The 22210-nt window shown below is 35.8% G+C and overlaps 1 protein-coding gene across 1 annotated transcript in view; it reads left to right on the top strand.

Moving 5' to 3' along the window:
• The window catches only part of LOC309883200 (connector enhancer of kinase suppressor of ras 2-like), a 176665-nt gene that overhangs the window by 70527 nt on the left and 83928 nt on the right, over positions 1 to 22210 (top strand). The window contains exons 4-7 of the mRNA XM_082771099.1: positions 9716 to 9918; positions 11366 to 11453; positions 17380 to 17421; positions 21446 to 21565. Of these exons, the coding sequence (XP_082627225.1) occupies positions 9716 to 9918; positions 11366 to 11453; positions 17380 to 17421; positions 21446 to 21565 (453 nt within the window). The remainder of the gene's footprint in view (positions 1 to 9715; positions 9919 to 11365; positions 11454 to 17379; positions 17422 to 21445; positions 21566 to 22210) is intronic.

Genomic DNA, 22210 nt, shown 5'->3' on the forward strand with positions numbered 1-22210 from the left:
TTGCAACAGGAAATTTGAAGAAGGATTTGGGTATAGTTTAGATATCCCTAAAAAAAGATGTAATGTCTTGGCAGGAACACGCATCATGGCACATGCTGGGAAACAGCAATTGCAAGCATGGTAACCACTAACGCAGGCAATACTTAGTTCTCAGTTCTAAAATCCTTTGGTCTTGTTTATTTACCACTGTATCCCCAGTCAGCTTATTGTGCATAGCACATATGGAAGAGGTCAAGCCATCACAGAGCTCTGGCCTACTTATGGCTTTTAATTGAAACCATATGCAGATCAGGCCTTACCTAATACTGAAGTAAAGTAATTGGAATCAATTTATCTTGTGACGTGAAAAGAAACCACAAAATAGACTAACTTTCCTTCATCTTCTTTGGTTTTGATTTTGTGCAGATCAGAAAAGAAATGTTGTGACAGATTTACTTTCTTGCAGGTATATTTTCTGAAAGTCATCATTAAGCTGTTAAATATGCACAAATATCAGGTTGACATGGAACAATGATGTATGGATGGTGAAGAACAGTCAGTTTTATGTCAGTGTGTTTATGAGAAAGCTTCATTGTACTGTTGTAACACCATTTTGCTCAGGAAAAAAAAAAAAAAAAAAAAGCATTTTAAAATAGATAATTTTTTTTAAATGCAAATTCACTTCCTGGGAGTTTAGATCCCAGCCCTTTGTGAAGTTGGAGCAGAGCAGAAAATGTGAATTAAAGTACAGCAGAAGAGCAGTGAAGAACTGCTCAGAGGCATGCTGCTGAAGTTCAAAGTAAAAGTAGTAAAAGCATCCTCTCTTTGAGATAAACTAAAGTACTATTTTAAGCATAGGTGAGGTTCAGTCTCTTCTGGTCCTGAAAGTGAAGGTTCATTGCCTGCAGAGGAATAACGCTACTGATGGTTCAGAAGGGAATGTCCATGCCCCGCTTCTCAACTGAAATGAGAACCTTATCTCAAGAAGCTTTCTTTTTCAAAGTTTTTGTGAAGGTGTACATTATAGATAAGTAGCCATTTCAACGTTTTAGAAGATGATTCCAAGCAAGTGATATAATGCAACTGACACTTAATATATCTTTAGTCCTATCCTCTTGTTCCATTTGTAATGTCAAACCATTTCATTGTAACAAATATCAAAGATTTTTTAATCTAGAAATTAAAAAGTTGTGTTTAACAAAATCTTCAAAAACCATTCTTTCCTACTATTGTTCTACAGTCCCTGCTACATACCTCCAGTGAAGGTAATATTTTTAAATATTTATTAAACAAATATATACATTTATGATAAATAGCAAGGCATAGGTCTTTAATTATTGCTAAAGAGAAAAAAATAATCAAGTTCTTGCTAAATGTATAATCGAAAGATGCAAATAAAAATATAATATAATAATAAAATGTATACTTTTCATACTGATTAGTCTGGCGTACTTGTGTATTTTATTTGTATAATGTAGGTTATTTTTAAATCTAATATAACAAACTTCATTTTCTAATGCTTTTCTGTTTCAGATATTTGTACCATAGTAATATATTCTTACCCTCTCCCTGTAGATATGTATATGGATATAAACAGAAAAATTAAGATGTTCCAGTTTATTCAAGCTTATCCAAGTAGAGAGAGTATTTGGATATTACAGAATTAAAATCATGTTGTCTTCATTAGGATTAAGCAGAGCAAGAAGGCTTTATGCAGTTCAGAGATCTGCAGCAAGAGCTACAATGTAAAAGCCACTTAAAAATGTTTAGGCAAGAGGTTAGATAAGAACACTGGTTAATTCTTGATCATCCTAACCAGTCCACAATAGAAACAAGTATACTGTGCAGTTTTAACCTGGTATATAGCGAGCCGAGTCTGGGCACAAACAGTGGCCCTTCTGAGATCCATAAAGAACATATTTGTGTACTGGGTCAGTGCTCTTGTCTTGACCATCTCTTTTCCCTCCTCACAGCAAGGCCCGTTCCAGCTGTACCCTCTTCATGTCTTCAGAGGAGGTATCCACAGCAATGCACCCTCATCTGCTTTTCTCACGCTTGGTTCCTCTGAGCAGGTGTCCAGCCATTTAGCTGTCTTAGCACTCAGATAAAACTTTTTCAACTTTATTTAAATTCTGTGTTCTGAATGAATCTGCTTCAGGGGCTGGTCTTAGGGTCTTTTTCCAGACAGATTGTTAAAGGAATGACTATCATGTGTTCTAATTCTGGAATCAGCAGTGCATGGCGCTCCCCATAAAACGACTTTTTAAAGGTACCTTAATTACGGTTGATTACATTATACATATCAATGACAATGGAGATGCTAAAGCTTCCTCTGGAAGTTAAAAATATAATGCAAACATTGCATTTTTAAATAAGGTTAAAATATGCATATCAATGACAATGGAAATGCTAAAGCTTCCTCTGGAAGTTAAAAATATAATGCAAACATTGCATTTTTAAATAGGGTTAAAATATTTAATCTTAATTAATGTATCTATTACAAGATAATAGGAAGGTACATGAAGTGCTTAGAAGCACTGTGACAAGCTCCAAATTATAGGCTTAGGAGGCAAGAAAGAACTGTGACACAATTTGCTTCGGAAAGGTAGGATAATTATAATGGAAGGGAGCACAAGGGGGAGGAAAGCTTTGCACAGGAAAGAATTGAGGGGTTTCGGATAATATGCTCTAATTTGTATTATGCTGTTGCATATTTGCATCTTATTACCATAGTTAAATTAATAAATTCCATACTTTTATGAAATATCTTTGTGTTCTGTGTACATAAACTAGGCTATAATACTGGAGTTTAACGGCCATAATAAACTGATAGTCAAATATTATTAAAGAAGGTGATAAGGATTGTTTTTATTATATTGTTGTTAATTTACTGATTTAGAATGAGATCTTTCAAAGAAAATGCTGAAGCATATTCAGGCAATATTCTTGAACTGCTGTCCCCAGACATGAATTTTTTGAATAGGGGAATTTATTTCTAGTTTGCAAAACAGCAGGTGCTAGGATTTTATGTATTTTCAAAAATACATAAAATTATTGAATATTTTGGTTTAAGTAGCACATATCCAGAGGTGACCTATATTTTTGCTTGCCATAACTCAGAGCAAAGCACACTTTATTTAGTAAGCTAGGTATCTTTTGTAATCCAGGAAAATGATCCAAATGTAATTTCAGAATAGGTATCATTTTGTGTGCTAATACATTTAGGTGTGCAGTATGGCATCTCCTTGCTATAAAGTAACAGGAAAAGCTATTATAACAGTAACTCCACTAGACATTACTACAGACAGAGAAGTTAAACTGTGCAGAAATGGAGGTTTGTGATAAGACATTCTGAGAATTAGGTCATGTTGGGTTCAATTGCCTATTATTCAGAAGTCTCATTCCTTTGCTCACCAAGTGTGTGATCATGATCATTACCTAATTAAAATACTACTGTGCAGTGACAAGTCTGACACTGTGTGAACGACATCTGACACAGATTTGCTAACAGGGTGTTTCTTTTATATAAATGTGTATATTTAACTTTTACTAACTTCCATATTATATATATATATTTATTATAAGCATTGTCCCATTTTTGCCATTCAGGAAATGTGTTAAGTTTTAGGTTCCAGTCTCTAGATGTGAATTTGTATCCTGGCTGACATGGTCACTAATGGATTTTGCTGGCTGGTTTTAAACAGAGGAGTTCTTAGGCCTCATGCTAGAAGCTGCCAGGCAGGCGATTCTGCTCAGGTCTGAGCCTTCAGGCACAAGTGATCACTGGCAATGCAACTCTTGGTTTTCCCCAGATCCCCAGGATCAGGTATACAAGATATTTAGTACAGCATGTCAAAAATGGAGTGGTGGGCTCCAGTATGCCCTAAGAACTGGTGATGCCAAATGAGTAGCAGTCAGTGGGCTGCAAATCACGTAGCTTTTTTTTTCTATCTGCATACCGCTCCAGCAGAATTTTAACACTACCAAGTTTAATATGCTAATTACAGGGTATAATTTATTCTTCCCTTCAGCTCAATTTACGTCACCTCTGTTCACATAAAACACCAATCTAGATCTTTTAGCACTTTATCTGAAATTATAATAAATACTTAAAGTAGGCCACATTCTGGGGAACCGAGGTTTTATACATACTTTTTAATTTAGTGTTTTAATGCAATAGTAAAAGTTGTTTATTTGTTCAGATAATTTTAAGATAATGTCCTCAGTGATTTACATGAAAAATTTATTTTACCTCCTTCGATTTCCTATTTACATAAAGATTTCCTATTTAACATTGGGTCTACCTGATGACATCATAGAACTTTTTACAAATACAAGTATTTTAGAATAAGCTTGTGTTGTCTTTTTAACCTTTCAAAATATACAACAAGAGAGGAAATGGAAAAACGAAACAAAACCACTACGCAAACCCACCTAGCTTTTCATTGTTTTCAACTGTCAGAACTTTATGCTAAAATTACAACATGTGGGTTTGGATTTATGTTTTTTATGAGGCTTTTTTTGCCTGTTTTCCGTAGGCGCTAACTGCATACATGCTCTCGTGGGCGCTGCAGTTTCCATTGCGCGGATGCAGCACGTCGCGCACTGCAGCCCGCAGGGAGCCGTGGCATCCCATCTGACGCGTCGCGCCTTCCCAAAGGGCTCCAGAAGCCCAGAGCTGCCTTTGGGGACTTCAGTTCCTCGCCAGCTCCGAGCCCCATGTGCTGCTATGTGCCCTGGGGAGGCAGGTGGGGCCAGGGCTCATAGTGGCGGCTGCAGAGCCCCCGAGGAGCAGGGGGCTGGTGGGGGCCAGCAGGCAGCGGGGATGGGACCCGGGCATCCCCGCAGAGCTGCTTCAGAGGTTGCAAGTCCACGGCAATTTTAAGTCAATTGTGTAATCTGAGAATGGGTCTGCTTTCTTGCTACCAAAAATAGCACTATTTTATCTTAGTAGCAAAAATCCTCACAGATCGTGTTATTAGCATTACATGCTAATTTATCCTGTTATTCCATATATGCCATAAGATCTGCAAACACCTGAAGTGTAGCTGAAGATTTTTTCTGTTTCGTTCTACTTTAATATGTAAACAAATGAGTCACATTGTCAGACGGATGAAGAAAAATCAATTTTCCGCTGTTAAAACTGGAACTTTCATACCAAAATCTGTGTACACAACAAGCAGGTTTCAGCTGTAATTGTGCTATGGACACAGAGCAGGAGGGTTCCTTGTCACAGTGTCCCTAGTTAGCCATTTATTCATTTGGAATTTATAATGTAAAAAGGAAGAAATATCTGTTTGGATGCAGATTTCCTATTTTTCCATATAGTTAAAAGGGCATATCGGAAACTGAATATTCACCAACTTAGATCTTATTCCTTCCACTCTGCTTTAAAAGGAAATAAAAATCAAATCTCACTGGTAAAAACAACAGTTTATTTTGGGCTGTTCAAATAAACTGGTGTTCTCTCCTGTCTTCTGGTATAGTATGGCTTCTGACAACAGCCACCTGTTTTTGTTTTTATTATTATTATTATGGACTTCAAAAAGAAAAAAAAAAAAATCAACTGCAAAAGCCCTGGAAGCTATCTGTCCTGTCTCCTTCCTCTTCCCACCCTCCAGTAACCCCAGTCACCAGGAGTAACACTGGAGCAAGCGTCTGGGACTGAACAGGAGTGGGGGGATGGTGAGAAATCCTCATGAACGGTTCAAAAATCAGAGAATTTTCTTAGAGGGTGTAATAGCTAAAACTGAAAAATATTTTACACACAGCAAGCAGACTTAAGTTTCAGTTGTACAGCTCACTGTCAAGCATCACTTTAAGCACAGTTTCATCTTGGCATCATTACTAATTATATTCTTCCATAATAAGCCCGTCTGGCTCTGATCTCACATTTGCATTTAATTTCTACTTCTTGAAATCCTTCTCTCCAACTCCGATCATTGAATTTGGCACCAGGAATTGCTGAGCTCTGATGTAAAATATACTACTGAGTCAGTCTGTCACTGAGCAAACCAGATCATCTTCACATAAGGTAATCATCATCTTATGTGAAGGTATTCATGCTGCCATATACTATATTCAGTAGATGTAAAAAATCTTACTGTCTGAACAGTGCTTTCACTTGAAAAACATGAAGTAAACCTCTAGTAGATTTGCCAGTCACACCTCTGTGTTCCAGATTTGCTCTTATTTTAATCCTTTTTTAGAGGCTGTCCTTTCTGCAACACACCTGCTTTGCCTGCTTTGCTGCCATGGGCCCAAGTCTTTAGGGTAATTTGACAAAGTGCATGGCATTCTAGTCAGACAGTGTTTGGGGTCACTTTAATAGTCAGTATTTGCTATCTAAACCTGTATGTCCATTGCCACTAATAAAGTAAACTGACCAAAAAAAAAAAAAAAAAAAAAAAAGGCAATGTAACAACCTTAAGTGGCATGAAATAGAAACAGGGAACCAAGCAAACGTTGATTGGTTGTTTTTTTCCGACTTGATATTAGGAATAATCCTAGTTATGCTGATGGCACTCTCCTGAACCCATTTAGAGGTTGTGTATCTGTTTTTCTGTTGCTGTTCTCTTTTGTCTGGTTGTTTGTTGTTGTTTTTGTTTGTTTGTTTGTTGTTTCGTTTTGTTTTTTAAGCAGGATTTACATCTAGGATTTACATGCAAGAAGGAAATCACCTGCAAGAGATAGAATTTTACAAGCTCAAGAACAAAATTTCTATTTTGTCTTTCTATATTTTGTATTTCTATTGTGTCTTTCACAATAACAGTACGTATTTAACACTGAAAGAAGAATATAAAGCTGTGAAAACTGAGGTCTGATATCTGAGCCATGATAATGATTTAGTTTGGCAGGTCTGAGACTATCTCTGAGCATCATGCAGATGAGATGCCTATGGGAATTAGAAGAGATCTGAATACTTGCAGTGTCATATATAGAGAACAGGGCTAGCCACCTCCTTATTCATTATCATAAACTGCAACTTCTCCATCCTTGTTTTTAAGTACCTTCACCGAATCATAATGGATACGGTTCAAATTCTGTGTGTAACCACCTGTTTGTTCTTGTCTCCTCTGAGACAATCTCTTTTATATCCCTTCACCTTGGTTAGTGGCTAGGGCAGGTTGAAAGGAGCCCTAGCTTCTTTTGATGGTTTCCTAACACAATGCCACAGTGGGGCTTGTAGGGCTTCACGACATTAGGCCTGCAGCCAGCCAAACTTGTCACAAAGGAGGCTGGCAGTGGGGAGAGAAACGTGCAGGTGGCATGAGGTGAGCTGTGATGCAGTAAAGGAGGAGGACGTGCTTGGGGAAGATACTTTCAAGGATTATTTTTAACCCTTCTTTTTCTAATTTTATAGTTGTTTATGGTTGTTTCATTTATTTGAACATCTTAGGTGTTCAATCTTAAATTTAGTGCAATTTACTTTGTCTTCTACAGAGATGTTGAGTCATTGTCATTTTTGTAATATTTTATCTTTTTCCCTTTATTGTATCTAAATCTCAGCTAAATCACTACTTTGCATCAGCACTCTTACTTTGCTGAAAAATTTCCTGTAACCTTCTGATTATTGTTATGGACATATTTTATCTATGCTTCACAATATTTACAATTTTATATTGATATTAATTAAGGCTGCCATTGGTATGCTACTTAAAAAACTTAAGATACAACATTAGGTGGATTTCCTCAAACATGTTTTGTGTTTTCTGGTGACTTCAGCAAATCTATAAAATTCAGTCCAGCTGACTGCACTGGTAGTATCTAGCCCTCTTTCTTCAAGATTTGTACTTCAGTGAAAGCATACTGGCTTTTTGGAGATTCACTGGTCAAGCTTTTTCCTTTCCTACATAGCTTTCCTTGAAAGCAAACTGTCAGGTTCCCTGAGCTTTTAAGTAATAATGAATTACTTAAGTAATAATGAATTATTGGGAGAAACATTTTGTGTTTGTTACCACAGGGATAACCGAGGTTGGACTGAGAAATAAAACCGGGAGGATCTGGTTTATCATCCTTATAAAATGCTGTTGAGTATGCAAAATCAAAATTTTCCCAAGGGGAAACGGGACGCTGCTTAGTTTGCTAGCTGGTGAAGATGTTGCAATACACCCACTTCCTCATCATCTTGGCATGAGAAGTGACAGAAAAAGGAGAGGGAAATAGCAGAGGGAATTCAGTGTTTTAACAAAAGAAAGATTAGTTGCAAATATCAAACAGATTGTATGCCAATACTAACATCAAATACAGTATTCTTTTTAACTATAAACTTTTCTAAAATAGCAGCTTTACTTCAGTGAAGCTGTAGTTAACTGTACAATGTTTGTTTTGGAAAAAAGATTAAGAGAATTGTTCTTGTCTGTAACTAAGCCAATGTAATTTTCATTTGCTTCACTGTTCAGTCTTAAATGTGATGCTTCCAAACCCCATTGACTGACTGGGATGCTTTAGGCATGATATCTATATAATACTGAAATTAATTCTGTCCCTAGCATTTAAAATTATTTTTAAAAGTAAGCTCTTTGTAGTGAATTAACTTAGAAGGCACCAAAGTGTTTCCATGCCTGGTAGGTTTCCTCAGAGCTGAGGTGGGGGGCTTCCTTCATTTTTCAGAGTGAACTTTGAGAGGGAGAGTGGCTGGCATAGAAGGCAAGGGCCTATGCACCGGCCAGAACTGGTCCAAACTCAGAAAACAACTTTACCTACTGTTCGTTTGTGTTTTGTTTGACTTCCATACAATTTTCCCTTTTTGGCGTTGGAAATATTTAATCTTTTTGGTACATATATCCACATCAGCATTCAGCAAGATAGCATATTTGTTTGTTGTTCGTTATCCTCAGTTTTGAGGAAGAAGTTGAGGCAGAAAAATTAATATGCAGTATTGATGAACAGTCATCCTCTATAACATATGCATAGTTGAAATTAATAGTGGGCAATCAATTCATACTGTGAAAGTTGATTTTGTTTAAGTGCTCATTAAAATCTTTCCCATGCTACATCCTGTTGTGGCAGCAAGAGATCCTGTTTCAGTTCAGCCTGAGACTTTCTATGTGAATCCGAGTTAATTAGTTACTCTATTTGAGCTGAAGTCCCTTCATAAAGGGAAAAAAAAATAAAAATGCGAAAAGTTGTAAATTAAAAGCAAACAAAAACAAAACAAAAACAGTCAGAATGATAACAGTGGAAGAAGATCCATTAAGAACTATTAAGTATGAAGGCGCTATCTTGCCTGAAGTCTCTGAACCACTCGCACGTTGACTACACGCCTGCTCTTTTCTCAGATTTGTCCCTAGGCATTCACTGGCGACAGGAGTACCACATCTTTGGTCTGATGTGACCTGACCGTTTGCATGTTATGTTGCGTGTGGTGTGACAGCTGTTCACCAACAGCAGCAAAGTTCAGCAAGGAATTACCCCATAAAAGCCTGTCGCTAGGACTCCCTAAGGTTTTTAAGGTTTTTAACCTTATTCACAGTATAAGTAGTAGCAGAGCACTGCTAAGGTGAAGTCATTACAAGTTAGTAGGGGGAATAACGCTAATCTGAGTGGGACCCTGTGTGGTGGGACCAAGAGGCTTGGGTGGGCTTTAAACAAAGCGGCCTGTTGCTGGTCTGACACCAGGCATCCACAGATCTGTGATCCTTTCAGCCACGTGCCGGTTTCACCTCACGGTTCCCTTCACATAGTTTACAACACCCTGTTTCATTTGATTGTCTGTTTTCTTCTTTCCCCTCAGAACTATGGTTTGGAGACTGAAAACCTGAGAACTCTCTCTCACAAGCTGAATGCCTCAGCCAAAAATCTTCAGAACTTTATAACGGGTAGAAGGAGGAGTGGCCATTATGATGGCAGGGCCTCCAGACGACTGCCAAATGATTTTCTTACCTCTGTAGTTGACCTGATTGGTGCTGCCAAGAACTTACTAGCCTGGCTGGACAGGTAATTTACTCTGCCTTGATCCTCTACCCATGACAATAATTCCTCTTTTTGATTTTGATTTTGATTTTGATTTTTTAGTTTGTTCTTGTACCCTTTTGTTCTAATATTAAAATGTCAGTTCTGCTAATTCTAGCTGTGAATTTTGATGTGCAAATTTCAAAAATATCAGAGGCAAAATGTAGAACCCTTTTCTCTTAGGAGGGTGATAAATTATTCTCTATTTATTTGTTCATACTCCTTTCAGTTTGATAGTATTTTCTGCAAAAATTGACATCTTACTGTTGTAAATGGTTGCCCATTATTGGTAATTTCAGAAAGGAGGATGAGGAAGAAAAGATCATAGAATTTGAACAGTCTTTCTTTCATCAAAAGGACACAAAATAAGCTGGAGTTAAGTTAATCAATTAAGAATATTAAAAGTATATTATCTTACTTGCTTAGTCAGGAAAGAAAAAAATTCTTATTGGAGTTTCTAGCAAGAATTTGAGAATTTGAATTGATGACGAGTAATGCTCCAGATAAATGTAGTTAAAATTTTGGCTGTAGGAAGACAGAAACCAAAACATAAAATGACATCATGAAATTTATGTTTTGTTTCAGTTTTGTAGAGTTATAGCAATGGAGAGATTTATCTGGAATCTGACTGCTCTTGAATGTATAAATGGCACCTTAGAAATCATAGTGAGAGTGAATCACCCTCCTTCACAGGATTTATATAATCCTGGTGACATCTTCCTAACCTAATGCCAGCAGTCATATTCTCTTGGGCTATGACCTTGTCAGTTCTTGTAAATTCAAATGAGGTCAGATTCAGCTAGAATTTGGAAAGCCTACAGAAAATCCTAGTGTGAAGGAAGCTGTTAATGACTAAGTATGCATTACTTTGCTCTCAGAATTAAGGTGCTAACTGCTGCTGAAGAGTGATGTCATTCTATGTCATTCTAGAAATGTCGTCTTTTTAATGAACAATACACGAGAAATCTCAACTTTTTTTTTTTTTTTTTTTTTTTTTTTTGGAAGCTCATATCTCACCATCCTTAAGAATGATAACTGCTGGTGTTCTGGCCAAAATCCACTTTACATCCTTCCTGCCAACACTGTTTCTTGTTTCAAAGGCATATTTTTAAAAAGTTGTGTGATTTGCTGCTGGATATTGTCGTGGTTAGGTGATTCACACTTCTGTGGTGTAGACCTGATCTCAGTATTACATATATCTTCTAAATGCCCACAGAGACTCCAAAAACCATAGACTGTATTACTGAAAAATATATTCATGATTTCAAGACTTTTTTGGACTAAGCCATAGAACAATTAACTGACCTGATCACATTTGCCTTTATGAAAATGAATTTACTAACCATTAATCTGTTATACTATTTACCATTGCTTATACTGTAAACATGATTTATCCTTAACGCTATGTAAAGCTATTCTTTTCTTCTCACAGGTCTCCATTTGTCAGTGTGACAGAATACTCACTGCTGAAAAACAACATTGTTCAACTGTGCCTGGAATTAACAACCATTGTGCAACAGGTAGGAGTGGTTATCTTCCACTGTTTCTGAGTCCCCTTGCTTAAAATCGACATAGTAAAAGCATTGTTAAGCTTTTACTTCAGTAGAAAAAAATATGTTTTAGCCTTATCTTTCTGTTCCTTGTATATTCTCTCTTTTTGTGGGAGTGATGGGAAGATTTTAGACTTGGCTATCCTCATCTGTCTGGATAGATTGATACAGTATGTAAATAATATTAGTCTCTGACAGTGTCTGCTGAAGTAAGAAAAGTACATAAAAATAGGTACATATTCTTGAAGTAAGAATAGGTACATAAAGGCTGAGTGTAAATTCATTTTGCAGTGTTTTACACTCAACGTCCCTTCTTGTGAGTTGTTAAAAAAAAATGATGAGACAAAATAGTGTTACTGGGATATGTGGAGAGGTTAAAGAACAGATAAGGACTGTCTTAGAATGAAGCAAAGGGGAAGATGAAGAGTGTAGGAGGGGAAGCAAGAAGAAAGAAGGGCTTCATTGCCTCCCTCTGTTGTATGCTGGCAAACTTTTCCATGTAGCCTCATCGTAGACTAGTCATAGAACTTGTTTAGTTACAAAGGCTTCCAGAGGTAGTGGCATACTGCAGACTACTTTTTCTGTTTTGTTTTAGTTCTTAAGGAAAACAAAAACAAAACAAACAAACAAACAACAACAACAACAACAACAACAAAAAACAGCATATTTTGAATTTGTATTTTCTAACTAAGGCTAAGAAAAAAATAGCAGTCTTTGTCTTTTACAATATTATCCTTAATTTCTAATATTTAGCTTTCTTTCCTTTTAAGAATTTTTGTCCTTTATGCATTTTTGCAGTGGAAAACAAAGATCCTTCTTCTCTTTTCCTGGTTTACAAATTCCTATGTAGACATTTAATTATTTATGTATCTTTATTAAGCTTTCTCTTACAAGGTGTTTATAACACTATACTATTTTTGATTTACAGACTAAGCAAAATGAACTTCTCTACAATACAAAAAGTTTGGATTCTGATTTCATCCTTCAGCTGATACTGCGTTTTGTTTGAGTTTGATTTTTCCCTATGGACTTGGTGGAAATCATATAATTTTGAATTGCTGTCTTCATTTCTGCCATTCATTTGATTGGTTTTGGCAGATGAAATTCAGTTTTCTGCTAGCAATAGTTTGAGGTTTGTTTTTTCCTTCAATTCTACTCCACTGCAAAAGCTGTCCTTCTTTTGACAACTTAAAAACAATCTGTCTTTTACTGTAAACTCCAATACATTCCAAAATGAAAAATGTTTAGTTACTTCTTCAGATCAGTTACAAGTCAAGTCAAGTTTTATCTTTTCCTTATCTTATTTTCAGATCTTTATTTTTTAATAGCCATCTATTAACTTGTTTTTATAAAGCAGCATCATTCTTATGGAGACGGTTTTGTTGTTACTAAATTTGAGGAAAATTTATTTTAATGTGTGAAAACAAATGTGTCTCACCTAAACCAAAACTGTGGTCTTAACTGTAGGATAAAATATGAATAAATATGAATTCAAAGGCATAACTAATAGAAAGACATAACTAGTAGAAACCTAGATCTCAGATCCTTTGTGATACTTTTTTTTTTTTAATGAATAAGTTTTAGATATCTAATCAGTGTGAAAGCAGCAGCAAAGGCCATGCATTTAGCACATTAGGTGAGTGAGGAATGTTTTCAACCTGAAGATATATTTTGTGCAAAATTAACATGCTTTGTGTGTATTATTTACAGCTGCCATTCAAGGTGAACTTCCCGTTAAGTAGTGGACATAACTGTGTAATCTGAGTTTAATACAGACAATCCTTATGTATTTTCTTGCTAGGATGTACTGTACATATCTTAGTGTCATAATCTTGGATGTAAGGAGGAAATAAATTTTCTAGATGTTAGGTCATAATTTTTGTGTAAGTGTGAAATAAGATTTTCATTCAAAGTTTAAACAAAAAACAAGCATTGCAACATTGGGTATTATTATTTACATGCCATGTAAGTGCTATGATGAGTCATCAGCCATTTGTTCATCTGTAAATAGTATCTTCTCACACTGGCTATAAGAAAATGGATCTTCTCTAGTTTTACACCTGTTCAGTTTTCTTATCCCTCACAATCCCCCTTTCACTAAAATAAGTAGGAAAAAGAATAGCATTATGTAAAAAACTACATAAACTTTGAGGCACTGATTTTGAGGTCCAATGATCCATTAAAATGTGTTGATGATAATGTTCATAAAAGTATGATGAGTATTTTAAAATTTCAGCTCTCTGTAGACTAAGTTTTGAAGTATAACTTTAGTGTTAAAGCAGAATAACTCTTATTTTTGTTCTGAAAATGAATTCATCAGATTAATTTAACAGAGTTTGGATTTGGTTTTGATACAGAATTGTGGCTATGTTGGAGGAACTGGGAGATAACAGGTTAGGGATTTTGTTATTAAAATGTAGCCAGTGGTTAATTTTTCCTTGAGTAGAAAGTGTTCACTTGTTCTACTGGAAGCTGTTTTCAGACTATTTTTTCCTGATAATTTCAAAGATGTTTAAATCTGTGATAGATTCTTCAATAGAAGCAAACATTCTCTAAACAAAAAAGTTCTTACCAAAGAACGTCAGCACAACTTGAGCTATTTTTTTTCAATAACAGCCAAATACTTTTTGTTTGTTTTCCACATGTCATGTTTAATCAACCTCTCTGAGATAAAGATATCATATCACAGATTTTTTCCCTGCTTTTAGTCAAATACTTTATGTTTAGGATGATGCGTATGTTTTTAAAGCTATCTAGTTCACATTGCAATTGATGGAAAAATGGTTTTTAGAAGTTTCCTGTACCTGGTCTAACTTTGAAATTAGCTCTTCTTTGAGCAGGTGGTTGGACTAGATAACCTTCAGAGTCCCTTCCACCTGAATTATTCTGTGATTCAGCAACTGCCCTTAAAAACATGAGTGTTATTTTCAGTTTGAACTTCACAGATTTGAGATTTCAGCCCCTCAATCTTGTTATGCTCTTGCTTGCAGAAGAACATTCTGTTATCAAACATCTGTTCACTGTTGTCTAAATGCAGATTATGATCAAGTCTTTACTAATTAAACCAGGTAAAATGAGTTACTCTAGTGTCTTTACCAGGCTGTATTTACCTAATTTAAGACAGTCTCATTCTTTTTAATGTGTGAATTCCAGAAGTGTTCAATGCTATGTATGCAAGCAACATATTTTAAATATCATTTTGTCAGACTGCAGTAGGTCTCTACTGAAGTGTAATATTGGGAAGTGGCATTCAACTGGCAAATACAAAGTTTTAAGTTCTTTTCAGACCTGCTCCATCATAAGGTTTCTTTTGTGTTTTTTTTTTTTTTTTGAGTTAACTCATGCTGCTTTATTGTGCTAACATAATGAACTAAATATTTTACATGTGTAAGTACTTCTGTGTGTTAATTGTCCTCAAGACATGTCATAAAATATTCTTTACAGTATCTGGAAATTTCAGCAGTACTTGCAATCACTTTCAGAATTGTAAACTAAAATTATGAATGTTGTATCTGAGTCTTATTATTTTTTTTTCTTTATCAGTATTCAGAAACATGCTCTTTTACCTTATCAGAGTTGTGAAGGTGTCCTGTACCTTTGAAAGATAGGATGTTCTGGACAGTGCAGAAGCTGGCTTTTATGTAATACTGTTGCTGTGACTATTTTGCAGTTCCTTTATTTTGCTGTTTTACAGTAAAGAAATAGAATGCAGCTATTAGAGAAATAGAATGCAGCTACTATTTTTAAAAAGTTTTTAAACACTAAATAAAAATAAAAAATAATTTTATAAAAAACACAATTTTTTAACCTCCTCTTGTTTATGCAGGACAGAGAAAGAATATGACAAGAAGTGATATTTATTTTCTAAATATATATATATATATATATATATATAAAAAACACACACAAAAAAACACAGAAGAATATTGTCCTACATATCATAATATTTTTAGTATAATATCACAAGTGCTTTTAACCTCTCAGTTAAAATAGTCTGATGTATATTAAAAAAAAAAAAAAAAAAGTCAATATGCATAGAATTTGGAAGGAATCCCAAAACCATTAACATTTTTAATGCTAATTTAATCTTGAATGTGCAACCTAAGTATAGCTAACATTAATTCTGCTCTACAAAACAGTAAAATTTCAGTTTTACTATGCAAGTCTTTGACCTGAACTAATTAAGCCTGTTCAGAATTAAGCTCATATTGTGTTTCTAGCACAGAAATTAAAGGAATAATTTAGATAGGACCATTAGCTCTGAAGTCAAGCTATAAGCTGTCCTGTGATCATTTGTTTCTCTTGGTACTTGAGGGGTTAAAGGAGATGGTGGATATGCTGTTTGAAGTGTGTACAAGTTGTAGGGAAAACTGCCCTGGGCAATGCCAACCGAACTGACTAATTGAAATCTTTTTTTGTGCTGAAGAAAATAACTGTATGAATACAGAAGAAACATCAAAGGGATGCTTGACCATGAAATGCTAATATAAATTCTGTGTTTCTTGGCACTCATGATCTGGTTTTAACTTTTATTCCGTGACAATATTTTGAAAACAGTCTTCACTTAGAAATTAATTTCTCTTCAGATGTGCCCATCCTCGAAGATGAACTTGATGCTTTGATTTGAGGCTGAGGCAGTCGGTTGTGCTCTGGGTCTGTGCGCTGGGCTGTGGGTTTTGCTCAGCCTGAAGCTGCCCTGCAGCAGCCTCGGGTGCACTGAGGGAGTCCTTCCTTGATGCAGTGCCCCACAGGAGCAGGCTCACGAGCTGGACGTGGCCTCTGCACTTAACTGTGTTAATTTTCTTACATAAAAGCACCCCATTGACACGGCAGGTAGGCATCACAGGCGGGTGCCCACCATGTAGGAGCCTGGTGGGCTGCGTGCCTCAGGCAAGCGGCGGAAGGTTCTGGAGCTGGGGCCGCCAGGGCCACGGGCTTGGCTGCGGCTGCCCTCAGAGGTGACGAGGTTTGGGGGGAGTTCCAGGAATTTCTATTTTCTCCTCACACTGCCTGGCCAACTTGTGTTTTCTTTATGCTCCTTTTAATTTTTTACTAAAACACATCTTGAGGGCTGGGGTGGCTTTTCAGGGTGCCGACGGGCAGGAGAAAGGTGAATTAGAGCTGCCTCAGAGCATTTGGGCCCACTTCTGTAGCAAAGGGTTCAATACTGTCTTGCCGTGACTCTGTCTTGCAATACAGGATCTTTTTGAAAAAATCATCAAACATTAAATAACAGTAGAGGTGGTAGATCTCTTAGGAAAAAGCTTCAAAAAAGCAAGTACTGTTCTAGCCACCTGAAATTCTGTTAAATAAAAATGTGAGTTAACGGACTAATGACTGAATTTATGGTGTGCTAGGATTTATTATCCTTAAGAAAACTTGCAAAGTGGACACACTATGTTGTAATTTACAATATATTCATTTACTCTTCCTTCCCATGCCTTATAACAGCCTACCTAGTTGTAGTTTTGACATGGCTGCACCCTACACAACCTGTACAACCACTAGCTGGTGTTCCGCCTGGCAAGGCCAGGCAATGTCTCTCTCGCTCTGATTATCAGTGAATTTCCAGCATGCCAGATAAATTATATTCCGTTATTTTTTTCTTGCTGTCACAAATCCGTCCCCCTGGTTTACATGTATATTATTGTTGGTATTGAGCACAGGATTTTCCTTACTATAAATGGAAAAACAGATCCTGGAGCTTAGCCACAAGAGAAGTATGGTTACTTTTGTGAAATAATCATTTGGACACAACTAAAGAGCTTGTTTGTCTTTACAGGTAAATCTGTAAGAGAGAGCTATAAGCATAAAGCATGTTTTTCTTAATAGATTTTAAATAAAGTTAATTGTTGCTTTAATTATTTATTTTTTATGTTATTTTATTTTACCACAGGATTGTACAGTGTATGAAACAGAAAATAAAATTCTTCATGTGGTAAGTAATCTCTGTATTCTACTTTGGTATTCTCTAGTCCTACTATCCTACTGGATATCCTCTTAGCCCCCCTTCACACAGTTCCCCGGAGGAATGCTCTTTGTCATACCTGCAGTTAATTGCAAATTATTGTTCTCAGGTTGTTTTAGAAGCTTCATGGTACTCTGAGATGGTGCATTCTTAGAAGTGTAGTAGTCTTACTAGGATTGCTGATGTGGAACTCCATCAATGGATCCATCACCTATTGCATTACTAATTTCATTGGTTGTCAGACTGAGAACACTGTAAGAGCCTTCAGCACTCTAAAAATCTAATGACTCAAGAGAAATTGAAGTATCTCATGCAAAGTTATTGATTGGATATTGGCCTTTAAGTGCAAATACTTTATATTTTCATGGTACCAGCACAGAAAGCTTATACTGACAGTGAGATAGAGTTAAAATGTATTGTTAAAGGGAAATCTCAAAGGATTTACAAGTTCAGATAAGCTTTTGACAAGCTCTAACCAAGTGCCTGACTCTTTTTTTTTTTTTTTTTTTTAAACCCTTTTACACATACTCTGCTTCCAGCAGGGATTAAAATTTGTCATAAAACATTGATGTGCTGTTAAATTCTGAAAGCATGCAGTGACTTTCAGGAAAAAAAAAGCTTACTATTGCAAACCTGATTCTGAAAAGAACTTCTAAAAGCACCTGAAACCTTCTGGGATTTGGAGTGTATATTTATATACATACAAACATCTTTTAACCCATGACTTGTAATTCTAACTGTATACAACAGCTAGAACTCCATTTTTATCAGGAATGTTACTTTTGACTTTACCTGTTCTGGATAGAAGCCTGAAAAGGTAGAAAAGGAGAGAAAAGTTTCAGTTATAAGTCTTTTCTAGGCTTAGCAATGAAAGTGTGATGAGCCCTAAGGAGCCTGGATCCCAAGGCAGTAGAACTCACTGTAGCCTGAGCAAAATTACCTGGAGCTACCCAATACAGAGCATCCAGGCTCTGAAAATCAGCCTGTTCATTATAACTCTGAAGTGGAGTGAGAAGAATCACCATATTTCTCACAGGATCTTAAAAAAATAAAATAAAAATTAAGGATACTGAATTAGAGAATGAGCTTTGTAAATTGTTGATTCCCTTTATGGTTTTATTTTATTTCTTAAAAATAATCAGCAAAATTAAATAAAAGAAAATGCTCCAGAAAAATAATTGTGATACTCTGAAGTAAAATTTTACATTTATAGGACAAAGGATCTGTAACTCCACACCACGTGTAACTTTGGTTTAATTCTGAAAGATATTATGACAGATAGAGTAGAGTAGTGAAGGCAGATGTATAAACCAATGATCCAGGACTGACTTTCTTCATCAGTCACCAGAAAGCTTCACTGAAGTGTAGATTTTTTTGGAGGAGCTCCACACTAGGCATGTGTATGCTCAGATGATGTGATTGCACAAGTCATATGAGTAGACTGTGTCTGCTCTGCAGCTCGGGTATTATGGGAAAAGATAAATTATGAAGGAGTAGTTTTCAGGATCAATTAACAAGCAACAGCGTATGTCTGAGAGTCAGGTTTCTTTTGTCTGGATGTCTGCCCAGCAAAATAGGTTTTATAGGACTCTGTCAGTTCTATATGTATATATATACAGTACACCTATGATAATTAAAAATGCCAACCTGCTAGGTGCTCTTTCTCTCTGCAGTAAATGCAGGTCATGAACTTAAATTCTTTGTACAAACCTAGCAGTAGCTGCCATAGTTAAATATTTTTGTGACATACAAGTTTCTGTGGTTTGTTTAAGACTTAGTGCTGTCTTAGAGATTCTGCTCTTGTCATGGCACATTGCAGGAGTGTAATAAATAGTTTTAGACAGCCTGTAAAAATGTATGTAGAGTTCTACTGCATCAAGTACTGAGCTTCATGAAGCACCCATTTTTGTTTGAGATTTTCTTAAGTTCAGTGGTATTGCACAATCTGGAGAGTATGAACATGGTTTCGTGGTGTTTTTGGAACTAGTACATAGGATTTCAGTGCTTGCTATTCTTTTACACTAAAAATACTTTAACATATGCTAATGTGTCTCCTCACATTGACAGTGTTAGATCAAATGTTAGTTCCAGTCCCTGTGCTGTTATTCATGAATTCTCCTCAGTTGTTTCCATCAAGACTGTCTCAGCCTTTACATTATTTGTAACTGATGTCAGGTCTGTCTTGTATCTGCTGTACTACTTTTACAGCAAACTGGTATTTTTAATTATTCCAATATATTATTATTGAGTATTTCGCTGCTGCTAATCTCCTACATCAGCTTTCAATAACTTTCTGAATAGTGGTGAGATGTTAAAGATCCATAAGATTAAACTTTTTTATTTAGTTCCAAAGTTTATTTACTGAGAAAGTATTTGCCGGTGACAACTGTAAAATTATAAAACATGAGAAAGTAGATTGCGTTGTCTGTGGATTTAGTCTGCATCACATCTGTGTGTATGATGTTAAAAAGATGTCAAAGCCTAAGAGATTGCCTTAGTTTGAAATCAAAATAATCTTTGGATATGATTGTAATTCAAAAGGAGGCTGAAAGTATATCCACACAGCCAGACCAGCCGTCAGGTGGTATGTAGCAGTAAAATATATTTTTGAGCCAGCCAGTTTCCATATCTGTGGTGGGAGAAGACAAGACCTAAAGTTTCGTTTACAGTTTCTGGCCCAGAGCTGAAACTGCTAGAAATGTTCCTGTTATTCTGGTGACCTTTAGCTGCAGTCATGCATACCTGAATGTGAGGCTTTGCTTGCATCTGGTACAAAATGCAAATGCCACATCCAGTACTCCAGAGCTGTACTTAACTTTCCAGATGAGTAACTATACAGTGAGTTGAAATATTATGTATAAATTCAGTCAGTTAATTTATTCATTGTGACAACTTTATTTGTTTAACTTATATGTATAGTGTCAAATGAGATATTAGAAATCCTCATGGTTTTGCAAATGCCTGAAACAAAACTTCCCTTAAGGGATTTCACTACCATTTGCAATAATTAGTGAAAACGAGAGTATAGCCCCCGAAGGAAAATAGATGCATACAGTGTAACTTTGACGGGAAGACCATTCTAGAATTCATCTAAATTAATGCTTTCAGATTAGTTTCAAATATTTTTAGGTATATTCTTTTTGAAGGAGCACTTTAAGAAACACATGCAAACATGGGAATAAATCTTTACACATGAAAATTCTCTGAGAGTCCAGATGAATTTCTTTCTGATCCACAGCCTTGTTGTTTGGCTTTGATGAATAGGTTTAATCTGCCACTATCACTGTTACCATTGATGCACTACAGTTCCTACTTGGAAGGTGTTTATGTGGATTCACATTAAGGTTTTGAGATCTTTAGCTGGAAGGCATCATAGCATAAAATTATTACGTTGTTACATTGACCTAGAATATCAGTTAAAGGATGTGTTTGAAGATGCGTAAGAATACTATTTCAGGCACTGTTTCTGCCAGTATTATTTTAAACAAAGGAAAGACCTAAGTTGTAAAATGCAAAATTCATTGAGTTACCATTGTTCATGGAATTTCTCTGATTATTTGGTAACCAAAATAGCTTATTAAGTTGGTGTATAAGGCATTTATTTTGTCTGTTTCACTCTACTTCCATTTTATTTGTAGTGGTACATCATGACAACAGATGAGTTGAAGTTCATCAGGCTTTTTTTTTTTTTTTTTTTTTTTAACTGCATACAGTCAGGGTGGAGAAGTTAATTCAGGTATTTAGATGTTCTCAGTGCATAATAAAATATTTTGGTCAAAAGAGCTGCACATGCGTGTATATTTTATTGACATGGATGTTTTCTGTTCACTTAAGCTCTCATCCTTGACTTTCCAGCTCCTTGACAACCTGTAGGTTTCTCAATGCTAAGAAATAAATGATCTGTTTATTCTCAGATAGTTCTCAGAAGAAGAACTTCTTTGCCAGTAGTTGCAGTTGAATATAAGTAACTATATTGACTTGTTTTTCTTCATAGTGTAAAACCTTGTCTGGAATTTGTGACCACATCATTTCACTCTCATCTGATTCTCTGGTGTCACAGTCAGCACATCTTGAGGTAGTTCATCTCACCAGCATTATGCCCAGTGAGGGTCTGGTAAGTAGCAAAGCAGTTTAACTGTTAGAATACAGAATACAAGCATCAGTTATTGAAAATTATTTCTGTTTTTAATTTGTCAAGAAATCAAAATGTATTTTCATGCAGTGTCCTATTTCTTTTTGTAAGCTGAATCTGATTTCTGAAAGTGCTTTCATTAGCATTAATGTAAATAAAAGGACTGTAATAAATAATAATAATAATAATAAAAAAGCCTGTTTTACCTAGGGCTTCATGTGCAAGTGGCAAACATATGAGCATATGATTAATTACCATTAGTTAATGTGCTTTGAAAATGATTAGTGGACGGTATGTTTCTTGGTCTTGCACTGAAGTTATATGACTCCCTTATGATTCAGTTCAAATAAAACTTTAATTAATATCATCCAAGAAACAAAACACATCCCTTACGTTCATAAGTTATTGTTCACTGAGCAGACTAGGTAGGTATCTTCTGAACATCCTGGCTGCCTTGCAGTAGCAATTGATCATACCATTAAGATTTTCTCTTGAGTTGATAATGTAATAATTATTTGTCTACCCTTTGTTAGTGTTAATGTACTGTTATATTTGGACAAGGGTTTTTTATGAGGTTCTAAGTGTCAATGGGCAAAGGCTTCTATCTCCTCTCCCTAGTCCCCCACT

Source organism: Aythya marila (genome assembly GCF_965140915.1).
Source record: "Aythya marila genome assembly, chromosome: 13".
NCBI lineage: Eukaryota > Metazoa > Chordata > Aves > Anseriformes > Anatidae > Aythya > Aythya marila.